We start from the raw sequence: 12,307 nt of genomic DNA, 5'->3' as shown, positions 1-12,307 counted from the left end.
ATGCTAGCAGCTGCCCAAGAAGAAAGCTAAAGGTAAAAAGCTACAAGGCTTGTGGTAAATAAAGAATAGTAGAAATGGGTTAATTTAAGTTGTAAGAGCTAGTTAATAATAACCCTGAGCCAATAGGCCAACCAATTTATTAATTAATATTAAACCTCAGAGTGATTATTTGGGAACTAGCAGGTGGGAGAGAAACTTCCAGTTACATATGTGGGTTTAGTTCCCAGCATAAAGGCATAGGGCATGATGATTCAGTCTTTTCATCATAACACTTGTGAGATGTAGGACAGTATGGAAGCACAAGAATTCAGAGCTACCTTCAGCTACATATTGGGTTTGAAGCAAGCATGAACTATATGAGACATATGAACTATATGAGACCTTGTCTTTTAAAAAAGTAGGGCTAGATAGAGAAATCAGTGGTTATGTGTAGTTGCTGCTCTTGGAGAAGAACCCAGGTTCTGTTCTCAGCTCTCATACAGTAGCTCACAACTGTCTGCAACTTCAGTTCCAGCGGACTTGTTCTCTTCTGCCATGCACCATCACTGGGCACACATATGATACACTTACGCACACACAGGAAATATACACATAAAAGAAAAATAAATATTTTAAAAAGAGATGGCAATGATGCCTGAACTGGCAAATTTATTACACACAAAACTCTATGTATATTAGTGCTGTCATTCTGATTTTTGGAAAATAAATGTGCATAACGATTAAATTACTTAAGCAGAAATCCTACATGCCTTTATGTGAACTCTCTACAATCACCTCAAATTCATCATACCAAAACCAGGCATCCAAAATCAAATGTCTAATGTATTCAAAAGAAAAAAATATAGATTTTTATGGTTGGTACATTGGCAACAATAATATAGAAAGCTGTTAAAACACTTTAATGTCTAACATTTGAACTTCACAGATTTTATTTAGGTAATTATCATAAATTCATCACTTTCACTCAAAAGAAGGAATATCTGGTTCCATTAAACCAATGTTATTTCTAAACTTTCACATTTAGGAGACAAGTCTTGGTTAAAAGGTCTTCATTACGGGTCAGACTCACATTTAAATGATTAATTTATTTGGCTCCAAAGCACACCGTTGCCATAACCACGGATAAGCCTGAGCGACTAAAACCCAATTGTGCTGAAATTAATTTGGAATTGCCATTCAAATTGCTATCTCTTTGTCAAATCCTGCATCTAAAATTCTTACGGTCTCAAATAAATGAAGGAACATTTAATTAATTTTGTTGTAGCTTGAAGCACAGAAAACACTTCTGAGAAATGATTTTTTTCCTCCCACTCTTAGAAAAAAAATACTGTTGGGATTTTAAATTGAACGATACCCAATGTTCTCCCATCTTCTCTTTCTTCACATCCCAAGAACATCTCTGGCCTTTCTGTGCCATTAACTATACTCTTTGCTCACAACAATGGTTCTCAATGTGGGGTCGTGACCCCTTTGACAAACTATCTCCCAAACTATTCACATTATGATTCATAACAGTAGCAAAATTACAGTTATGAAGTAGTGATGAAATAATGTTCTTGTCGGGGTCACACAGCATGAAGGACTATATTAAAGGGTCGAGCATCAGGAAGGTTGAGAAGCACTGCTCTAGAGTACCCTTCGCATTAGTTCACCGAGAAAGCATCAGCTTTTCCTTTAAGTTTAAGCTAATTTATTTTGTGAAGCTTTCCTTGATTTTCTTTAGTCATATTTAAAAGTTCCCCTCAGCCAGGCAGTGGTGGCACATGCAAGTGGATCTCTGTGAGTTCGAGGCTAGCCTGCTCTACAGAGTGAGTTCCAGGACAACCAGTGGCACAGAGAGAAATAATATCTCGAAAAACAATAAATAAACAAATAGACAAAGATTCTCCTCAGCTTGCATAAACACATTAGTTATTTACGTGTATTTAAGTTTCAGATTTTCATATACCACATGAGTTCATAACAATCAAGGATTGTAATTTTTCAGCCTATGTCCTTTACCTAACACATAAGAGGTATCATCTCTAGGGTCTCATTCGTGCTAGGCTAGCAGTCTATTACTGAGCTGTATCCTAAACCCCAAACCTATTTTCAGCTCGATTTTAATAATTCCTTTCTTCAATTCCCCAAATATGTTTATTGGTTTAAGGTCAATATCAAATTCCTGTCTTATCCTGAGCTATGTGTCTTCCCTAGATGACATGAGAGCACACCAGTCTTCCTTTGTTCTAACACGTCTGAAAGTGTTCGCTGGCTTCTAGAAAACTGATGGGGCAAATTTCTCGCCCCAAAATGTGCTCTCATGAAAGACAAGGTCCTTCACTTTACTAGAAATAGTTTGTCAAAATATTTCTATATTTGGTAATTTCTAAAGGTAAAATGAGAAAAAGCAAACTCATCTCTAATCTCGGAAAATATACTTGAAGCCATTGTGAGTTAACGTCTCCAACTGGCTCTTAGGGGTGCTTTAGAAACTGCGATTTATCAGAAACATCTGAGGTTGAGAGTGACTCACCGGTACTCCTTGGTGTACTCAAAGTCTTGTTTGTTGTAGGCAGGTTTTAGGAAATTGCACTCAATGACTCCAATTACTCCCACACCTTCTCCACAAGTTGGCTTAGAAGAAAATGTTAATTTCAACACATTACTATTGACAGCCTAGAGGCATTTCCTTTTGATTCCAAAAAATAATGGAAAGGGTTACACAGTATTCATGGGTAAGAAAAGGCCATGAAGATGTAGAGGAACACTTAGAAAATGTTTTAATAGACTGGATCCTGACCAGTGCAACAGCAGAGATTTTCTTTTTTTTTACCCCCATCCGTTGGAAATAGACTTTTTTCATGTACTATATCTCACTTATGGTTTCCCCTCCCTCTACTCTTCCCAGTCCTTCAGTTCTCCTCCACCTCCCCGCCCATCCAGATCCACCCCTTTTCAGTCTCTCAGATTGTTCAAACAATGATTCACAGATCCCTAGAATTCCTCAGCTCTAGTAACTATCTATACTTCATCCACGCAACTTCATTTATCATGTGTTTTATAGTCTAAGACTGCCAAGAGGTTCACTGCAATAAAGAACTTACACTACTAAAAAAAGCAAGATCATATACTAACGCTCTACAGAACCGAAATGAAACCTTATCCAAAAACTAGAGGTGCGATGTAATCAGCACACCGACTCTTATAACACAGGACGTTTCCACACAAAGATAAGCCACCAAGGAACTCCCAGAGCCAGAGCTGAAGTACAAGAGATTTGGGCGTTTTAAAGTATGCTTTACTCTTTACTGACACATAACCAGAAGTTGTTTAAAGATGATGTAACAGGAAGAACCAAGACCTCACAGTGAGCTCTCCTAGGGCGTATACAACTGCCCTACCATGTCACACAAAGCAGTGTGACATCCACTGTGCATCAGCCACCTAATCTTCAGACCAGGAATGAAACAGTTACTTGTGGAAATCACTACTCTAAATGATCATTAAAGCATCAAAGATAATGGTAGCATTTGTGTTATTTGGCTTAGGAGATACTTTGTATCATTTATCACACTCAATCCCTTTTAACCTTCTAAATTTAAAGGAAGATAAATAAAACTTTTTCCCACTTTTCTAGCATAGAAATCGAACTTTAAAGGAATTACTTGATTTACCCAGGGATATGCTTTATAGATAGGGCACAAATCTTGATTTCCAATCACTAAATGTTATGAACCTTCCAATATACCTTATCGTCTCCACAAGATAATAATTAGAGCTATTTGACACATTAATAAGCTGATACACACGGTGTGACTGAATTCTACTCCTTAGGAATAGATACCTAGTTGGCCTGTCAACACCTGAAAAATAAAAGAGTTTTTTTCCACATAGGACACCTTGTCTACTGATGCAGAACTTCAGTATCAGAATCTAATAACTGACATGACATGGGGCTGGAAACCATTAATGAATCTGTCTTCCCTGCGAATCTCCTCTCATTCTTTGCAGGCCTCTGAGACAAAGCAACAGTAACCACTCACCTTTAACTGACAGCCCACCTTCTCAAAGGCCTTAATAAGGCGGTTGTTATGATACATCATTACTCCAAACTGGTTATGGTATTTGCAAGAGAATCCAAACGTGATTTTCACCTGCTTATTCTGAGAAGAAAAGCATTAAGGAGACAAACACTAGAGGTTTCAGGAGAAAAGTATTACAAAAACAAAACCAAAAGCAAAATCTCCAAATGTCATTACATGTAAATCAATGTAAACCTTCTAGAAGGTATTTAAAACTGCAAGCAATCGCTTGCTCTACGTTTTCATTTTTTTGAGACAGGGTCTCTCTGTGTAACAGCGCTGACTGTCCTGGAACTTGCTCTGTAGACCAGGCTGGCCTGAAACTCACAGAGATCTGCCTGCCTCTCCCTCTGCCTCCCAAGTGCTGGGATTAAAGGCGTGCACCACCACTGCTTGCTCTACTTTTTCAACTACTTTTGTGAGCTAGCTACTCCACTCCACTATTTCTTTCTTGCACAATGGACTGAATCTCTGAAAGCATGAGCTAAAATGAATCTTTCTTTCCTTAGTTTCTCTTACTATCTGTCACAGAAATAAAAAAAAATACGTTACACATATGTACATAGCTTGTCTCTGTAAATAACAAGCTATGTACATCAATACCATATGATAAATGGGTTAGGTAATGGGAAATGTGATAAAACTGGTAAACCTAGTACTCTAATATTTGACTCAGTACAGTTAATGTTTCTGGGTTCTAGGAACTCAAGACAAACTTCAAATAGGATCTTATTCCAAAACAAAACAAAAAATAACAAAAAACTTTTCCAAATCAGTCAAAATTCTCACACCACAAAACTGACATTTTAAAGATAGTGGCTGTCAAATTATTTTTTGTTGTACACATTTAAAATCGCGAGGAATGGGCCAAGGGTATACTGTGGGGGGAAATGCATGGAATTTGTATGAAGAGAACAGAGAAGAGCAATGAGGCTTTTTTTGATGACTGTGGAAGAAACAAATCAGTACCAATTACCTTGTTCTGCAGTCATCTCGGGAATATGATTCCAGTACTTGGGGTTTCATTTCAGTAACGCCAACAGTGACGCTGTTTAACTAGAATTGTAGTGTGAGAAGGTAACTGAATTCATAGGAGGGGGCTGAGATAAATATAGAAAACAAGCACGGAAGTTGGCCTGATAGAAACCCCCAACAGGAAGAATTCACACTCAGGGAAGGGACATATCATAAAACAGAAGTAGGAAAACATGCAGTTGGAGGAACTGCTAAATGCACAGCGTTACAGTCCTAATCTACATAGGGTGAAGTTAGAAACAGTTGGGCTTATTTAGGGCTTTAAGAGAAAACTTCCTAGTAGAAGAGGTATGTGTTTCCAAAAAGGAAAAAAAAAATCACTGTGAGTACTAACTACACAGTTTATTTTAAGTGAACAATTTCTAATTGTGGCAGTAAGAAAAAAGATCAAGGAAAATAATGTCTTGATGTGAAAGATGCAGAGAACATGTCTATAGGGCCAAGAGCTGTGTATTTCTGGTAACTAGAAAATAAAAAAGCAAGTTTTCATAAATACTTGGGTCCTCGGTCTTCTGAAGACTATCCCCCCCCAAACACCAGTGAAGATGGTTAATTAACATAGCCCATCTCAAGAGTGTCCCTAGTATGTGACAGCCACTTGCAGTGCAATGAGGTGTAGAAAATGAGCAAGCGCTCTTCTGGATGGCTGTCATTAAGACAAGTTCCCAGGAAATCCATGCTGAGCTTGAGAGTGATTCATCTCCTCCTAGAAAGATCTTTAATTTCCACTCACCGATTCACATCCAAGTGTAAATCTGGACCCAGTACAACATAAACTGTAAGCGGAACACCTCCAAGTAAAACTTTTTAATCAAATGTGATGGGAATAACGATGGATGGGCTTCTCAAATCTGACTACTTACTGGCATACACTGAGGACTTAAAAACAAATATAGATAATAAAAAAGATTTCAAAGCGAGGTGTGGTAGCATATGATTGCAATCTTAGCACTCCGGAGGCTGAGGCAGGAGGATCACCTCACATTTGAGGCTAGCCTGTGCTACACAATGAGTTCCAGGCCAGTATGGAATACTGTGAGAGGCCCTGTCTTAAGATAAATAAATAAGTAAATCAATGTTAGATTTTAAAATATAACTGAGCCACAGTCTTCAAACTCATTACGACTTTTACATAATAATCTGTCAGTTTCTGATAAAGCCGGTGTACCAACAGTTAAAAAATTCTTCCTTTGGGGCTGAAGAGATGGCTCAGTGGTTAAGAGCATTGCCTGCTCTTCCAAAGGTTCTGAGTTCAATTCCCGGAAATCACATGGTGGCTCACAACCATCTGTAATGGTCTGACCTGCAGACATACACACAGACAGAATATTGTATACATAGTAAATATATATATATAAACATATATATATATATATTTAAAAAAAATCTTCCTTCAAGGGTTTCAGCCCACAATTTTGACTGTTTTAGCACACAACTTTGAATGGGAATAAGGCAGGGTTTTGGTTGAATACCAATAGAGAGATTTACCCCAGAATGAAGATGTCAAGTGCACGGAAGGATACGGTGGAGGGAGACTTATACACATCGTGTTCCACATCGGCAAGGCTCTTAGCAATCATCTGGGTAGTCACCTTCTTTTGCCGCAGAAAAATCTTCATCCGAGGCTTCATATATAGAACACTACAAAATGCCTACAGATTTGTGAAAGGCAAATTGTTATGTATATCGCCAACTCTACAGATATCTCCCCAAATCATCACCAGCCAACTGGGCCCAGGGATGGCAATTACTTGGCTGAGTTTCTATACGTTTTCACAATGCATTAACTACCATTCTGAGACGGAAGTAGCTATATTCACGAACTGCTTCAGCGTAGACGGTGAAAAGGAATCCCAGCAGAGCATCATCTCTACACACCTGCGCTTCAACTCTGTTACACGATATTTTCACGTTATAGGAAATCGTACTTGTCACCGCTGAAGGCCTATTCTCACTCACCCGTAGGGAATACTCTGTTTCTGGCAGCTTGGAGGGAACACCACCAATCTCCTTTTCTTCAGCATCGAAGTCTGATACCAGGATATCATATTGATCTGTATCAAAGTCCAGCTCAGACTTTCCATCTTTGTTTCTAAGTAAAATAGACAAGTACCAATTTAAGAACTGGCTCCAGTGGGCTCACGGGGGCGGGGGATGCATTAGGAACTCAACACAAATGAAATATAAGTCAACACTCAGGTGTATGATGCTTTTTCTAACTGCCACTCCAAAGGAACTAAGAACTGTGCAATTTGAGGACCACACAGTAATTAAGTTGTTCCTGTTCTAAATCAGTCTACCCTATTTCACAGTGCTGGTGATGCCAGGTTCATAAGGAAAGACAAGGAGTGTTAAATATCTGGGATCTGATGAATCGAACGGATGTCGGCTACCCTCAAAGCAAGATCTTAAATATCAGCTTTCTGACTGCTGCCAAAACGTCACTAAATAGCACCTTTTTCCAACTGAATGATTATATCCACCCAATTCAATTGCTGCTGGCTTCAGCAGCAGAATATGAACTAATAAGACGCCAGCATTTTCCCCAGATCTAGTCCTATATCTCCCCCCCCCCCCACAAGACAAGGTCTCACCATGTATCTCAGACTGACCTAGAACTTACTTTTATAGACCAGGCTGGCCTCAAACTCAGAGAAATCCATCGAGCTCTTCTTCTGAAGTGCTGGGATTAAAAGCATGCGCCATCATCCTAACACTAGGACTTAAATGGTTAAAAGGCAAGACACACACACACACACACAGACACACAAACACACACACAGACACACACACAGACACACACACACACACAGACACACACACACAGACACACACACAGACACAGACACACACACAGACACACACACACAGACACAGACACACACACACACAGACACACAGACACACACACACACACACACACACACACAGACCTACTACTACTGCTACTACAGAACACCACCTATTTTCTAGCCTCTAAAATATGGAATGATAGTACCCATATAAGAACACTGGTATCCCTTTCATATAAACATTTCTTACTCTCAATCTTTTTTGGCTTCTTAGTTTTCTAAGTACTTGGAAGGCTACTTTCCTCTAAGACATGGGCAAGCTCACCATTCAATATCAGGGGGAGAAACATAAAGAATCACCTTTGTTCCTGAAAAAAAAACTTTCTAAATTTGTTTTTTAAAAGATGGGTTACTATTAAAACAATAGTTTTCGAAATTCATTCTGTGGAACAGTAGTTCCGGGAGATATTCTTAAATAAGAAGAAAAGAAATAAAAGTTGTGTGAACAACTAAACCTGAGAAACAGCTCAGGCTGTCATGTTAACCTCCTTCACATTCACATTCCAGCTCAGAGTGGCTAGGCTGAAAACTTATCTCCACTCTCAAAGCTGACCAGGGACCACTGCGGCATCCAGCCTGTAAAAAGCCCACACCACGTTAAAATCGGATCCTGGATTTTTCAGTATATTTGTGATTTGTACTACCCTAGAACACTCTAGTACAGACACTCTGAGGAAGGACCCTATCTTCCCTGCCCCTCGCCTTCGCCATCCAAGAAAAAAGGCCTCGAAAAACATTTTTTTTAAATGGATATACTAATACTATATTACTCTCTTAAATATTAGCACGTGCATGTGTCTGAAGTCTTTCAACAAAGCAATACCATAGGCTTTAAGATAGTTTTTCTCAACATTATTTAACCATGCAAATAATTTTAATTATAACTAAGGAACAATGCACAAAGGAAAAGTGTGTTTAATATGTGTAAATCATTGAAAATACCACAGCAGAACAGTCCCTGGTTACACACATTATATCATGAAGCTTTTCTCAATAGGACATATGAACTCTCCTTACCTTTTATTTTTAATTAGAATTACTCTGTTGGCATAAACCAGTATTCTTTTAACATATACATACCTTACACAGCTAAGAAGATAGAAAAGTGCTTGACATATAGAGAAAAAAATGAACATATTTGTGGATTGTTCTATTAAAAGCTATTAGGGTTGTGTGTTTACGCTTTAATGCATTCTTAAATGTATCCTATTTGCCATGCCAAAATTAAAAGATGCATCATAGAATTTCTCTTAATTGTTGTATTAGCTTTAAAGTTATGATCTTAATACAGCTTCATTATAGCATAAATGACCTGCTTCAAAGATTGTCTATTCCAAAAGCATAAATACAGAATTTCTTCTTTTTATGCTATCACTTAAAAACTAAGTATTTCACTATAATCTTTCTTATTAATTCATTTTAATTCGCCAATGCAATAAAATAACCATCATCTGCCAATCTTAAAACAATGTCAATAAACATGGAATGGAAGTGTAAAGGATTCGGAGGATGTCACAGTAAATGCCATGTTGTATTATCATGATCATTAGTGGCTACAACCTCAGGATATGCGTATTTTCACCTTATATACGCACCATTTGATCACAGAGAACCACTATTTCAACAGAATCAAGGAAGTTACAGAGAGGAAGCTTTCTCACTATTTATCTAATCTAATCTAGGAAATACTAATCAAAATGTACTTTATCACACAATGTTGGCTTATTAGAATCTAACAGCCCTGGAATACCATACCTCCGGACATTCCAGATGAGAACACGGGTGCCTTTTTTGCCTGGAATGGCATCGAACTGAGATAGCAGGTCTTTTTCACTGTTGAAAATTGAATAGTTCAAGATGGCTTCTAGGCTGGGCAAAGAATCTTCAGTAATAACCATTTTTTGTGAAAAAATTTCAGTCAAAGAAAATTAATATCTTATGAGGATGATATCAAGAAGTAAGAGTCATAATGAAACTGGCTGGGTCACAAAAAGGGACATGAGAAAAAGGAGGGCTGGCTGAGAAGAGGAAGAGGGTCAGTGGGAGGGGCCAGGAGAGGGTGGGGCAAATATAATCCAAGACAGTATATACACAAGAATTTGATAATGAGACATACTATTATACAGTTCTACAAACAAATAAGTACTAGAAAGAGTGCCTTTGGGGTTACATGTAGACACAAAATCTACATGCAAAGGACAGGCATTTCTGCTACGAGAAAAGGGAAGTGGAGAGTTGAGAGCAGCTGTTTATTCAAACATGAAAATCAGTTATACTTGCTGAGTACAGCTGCAAAGATGCGATGTAAACAAAGAAAGTGCTTCGTCTGGACAAAGAAAAAAAGGCCGAAGGCCAAAATTTTAACTATCTGGAAGCAGCTGAGTCCCATTCTTCCTGCCGTACTTCTCCCATCAGAAATGAGAGTCCACCCAGGTATGGACAAATGAACCATTCTGCTAGCAGGATAAACTGGGAAATAGGACATTTCAAGAAGCATAATCACGCCGGGCGGTGGTGGCGCACACCTTTAATCCCAGCACTCGGGAGGCAAAGACAGGAGGATCTTTGTGAGTTCGAGGTCAGCCTGGTCTACAAGAGCTAGTTCCAAGACAGTCTCCAAAGTTACAGATACAGAGAAACTCTGTCTCAAAAAAAAAAAAAAAAGAAGAAGAAGCATAATCACAAATGCAACTAGCCTTTATGGTGCAAAGGCCCCGAGAACTTTACCACAGAACAGTGTCTAGCAAAAAAAATAATTGTATAAATCAAACTTAACAGTGAGAATTTGAACACAGAAAAAAAATTTTAAATTCTGCTAATGGTCCAGTATTTAAAAAAAACATTTTAGCTACGTTTCAGATGTCTGAATAGCTCTTTAAATATAAAAAAATTTGAAATAGGAAATATCAAGTAACAGCTGGATTTGACCCGAGGAAGAGGTTCCACCAAAACAGTCAAACTAATATTTAATCAATTACTCTCCATTTCTAGAAAGGATATTGCTTTGCTGGCTGAATGGGACAATTGGTACAATAACTGCCTGGGCCTGGATACACTCCAGGTAGGTCTGTGACAGAAGTCCAACAGTGAGGGTACCCCCATTCTTGGTGAAGACAAGAGCATCCTTTCCTAGCCGCATGGAACCCGACTTGAAACCATTACCAAAGACCCCGATGGGACACTGGCTCTTCTTTATGACTTTATCTGTAAAGCCAAAGCTGAAATTACAGAAGAAAAAAAGAAATGAGCAAGGTAAAAAGCATCCTAGAATAGTTCCCAGGGAGAATGGTTAGCTTCCACATGCGGAACAGCAACAAGCTCTGTTTACACTCCCTTTGGTACTTCCAGGCAAAGCATAGGAAATTACGATTGAGCTATGCTACCAAGTTTCCAGTGTGGCTTGTGTGTACTTAAATATTAAATAGTTCTATATGCCAGAGTCACACTTGGTAACTGAAATGCTCCCATTGGCTAACATAACAGCAGGAGCCAGGGAAGGCCCTGTGCAGCTGCCTTTCTTTTTTAGATAAATCGGCCCTGACTGCTCTGAGTTGGGGCTATACGAAGAGAGTTGTTACCTGGAGAGGGGGTCATAAAAGTACCAGTGGTGCTAAGTGAGGTACTTACACTAAGCGCCTTCTCGTCTGGTCACATCATTCTCCAAAAATCTAAAAGAGATCATTTATCTTGACAATTCCAACTCCCCACCCAAAGGATAACCCTCCTAATTCAAAGCCTCTGTTTCATCGGCTGGGACAGTTCACTGGAACATTGCCAAAGGATAAAAATAGGTAGTCCTGCCTGGGAATATCTGCAGACAGCTGCAGTATAAAGTCTCTCTTGTTCTATTAAAGGCCTCTCACTGAGTCACCTCAGCAAACTCAGCAGCCCCTTGTCATCAGCCTACTCCGAGAGTCAAAATCCTTCCCTTTCTTATGTTTTCCATTTAGATACTCAGATACACACCCAAATAACAGAATATAAAAGTATTCAAACATGTAATACCTACAAAATGAGCTTCCTCTTGTATCCTCCACCACCACGAATAAATGCTAATTTTGAGGATTGTATATCTCTAGATTACCCAATTTCACAATGATGTACACTGCCATTAGCTTAATATTCACTGAAGTCCTATGACTTGCGCATTATGACAAGCACTGGAGACACAAATGTTAACACAACCCATATGATTCTTGCCCTCATAACTGACAGCCAACAGGATTTCATGTATTAGCTGCTTCTCCAATATCAATGAAAAAGACACTATCTCCATATTGCACAACTGACCAGGCTGGTTCTGGCCTTACTCTTTCCAGCGGGAGGAGGGTTCAGCTACCTGCTTTCCATTTCCAG

General features: G+C 38.8%; 1 protein-coding gene across 2 annotated transcripts in view; it reads right to left on the bottom strand.

Annotated features, from left to right (window-relative positions):
* Positions 1 to 12,307, bottom strand: part of Morc4 (MORC family CW-type zinc finger 4) — a 56,355-nt gene that overhangs the window by 31,397 nt on the left and 12,651 nt on the right. For both annotated transcript variants that reach the window (XM_087903007.1, XM_087903008.1), the window contains exons 4-9: positions 10,952 to 11,169; positions 9,707 to 9,854; positions 7,059 to 7,191; positions 6,623 to 6,751; positions 4,026 to 4,145; positions 2,516 to 2,616 (exon numbers count right to left, since the gene is read on the bottom strand). In XM_087903007.1, coding sequence (XP_087759133.1) covers positions 2,516 to 2,616; positions 4,026 to 4,145; positions 6,623 to 6,751; positions 7,059 to 7,191; positions 9,707 to 9,854; positions 10,952 to 11,169 — 849 coding nt within the window. The remainder of the gene's footprint in view (positions 1 to 2,515; positions 2,617 to 4,025; positions 4,146 to 6,622; positions 6,752 to 7,058; positions 7,192 to 9,706; positions 9,855 to 10,951; positions 11,170 to 12,307) is intronic.

Source organism: Myodes glareolus, chromosome X (genome assembly GCF_982192425.1).
Source record: "Myodes glareolus chromosome X, mMyoGla1.1, whole genome shotgun sequence".
In the NCBI taxonomy this organism is placed as follows: Eukaryota; Metazoa; Chordata; class Mammalia; order Rodentia; family Cricetidae; genus Myodes; species Myodes glareolus.
Note: the sequence above shows the minus strand (reverse complement) of the source record. Positions and strands in the feature narration are given on the sequence as shown.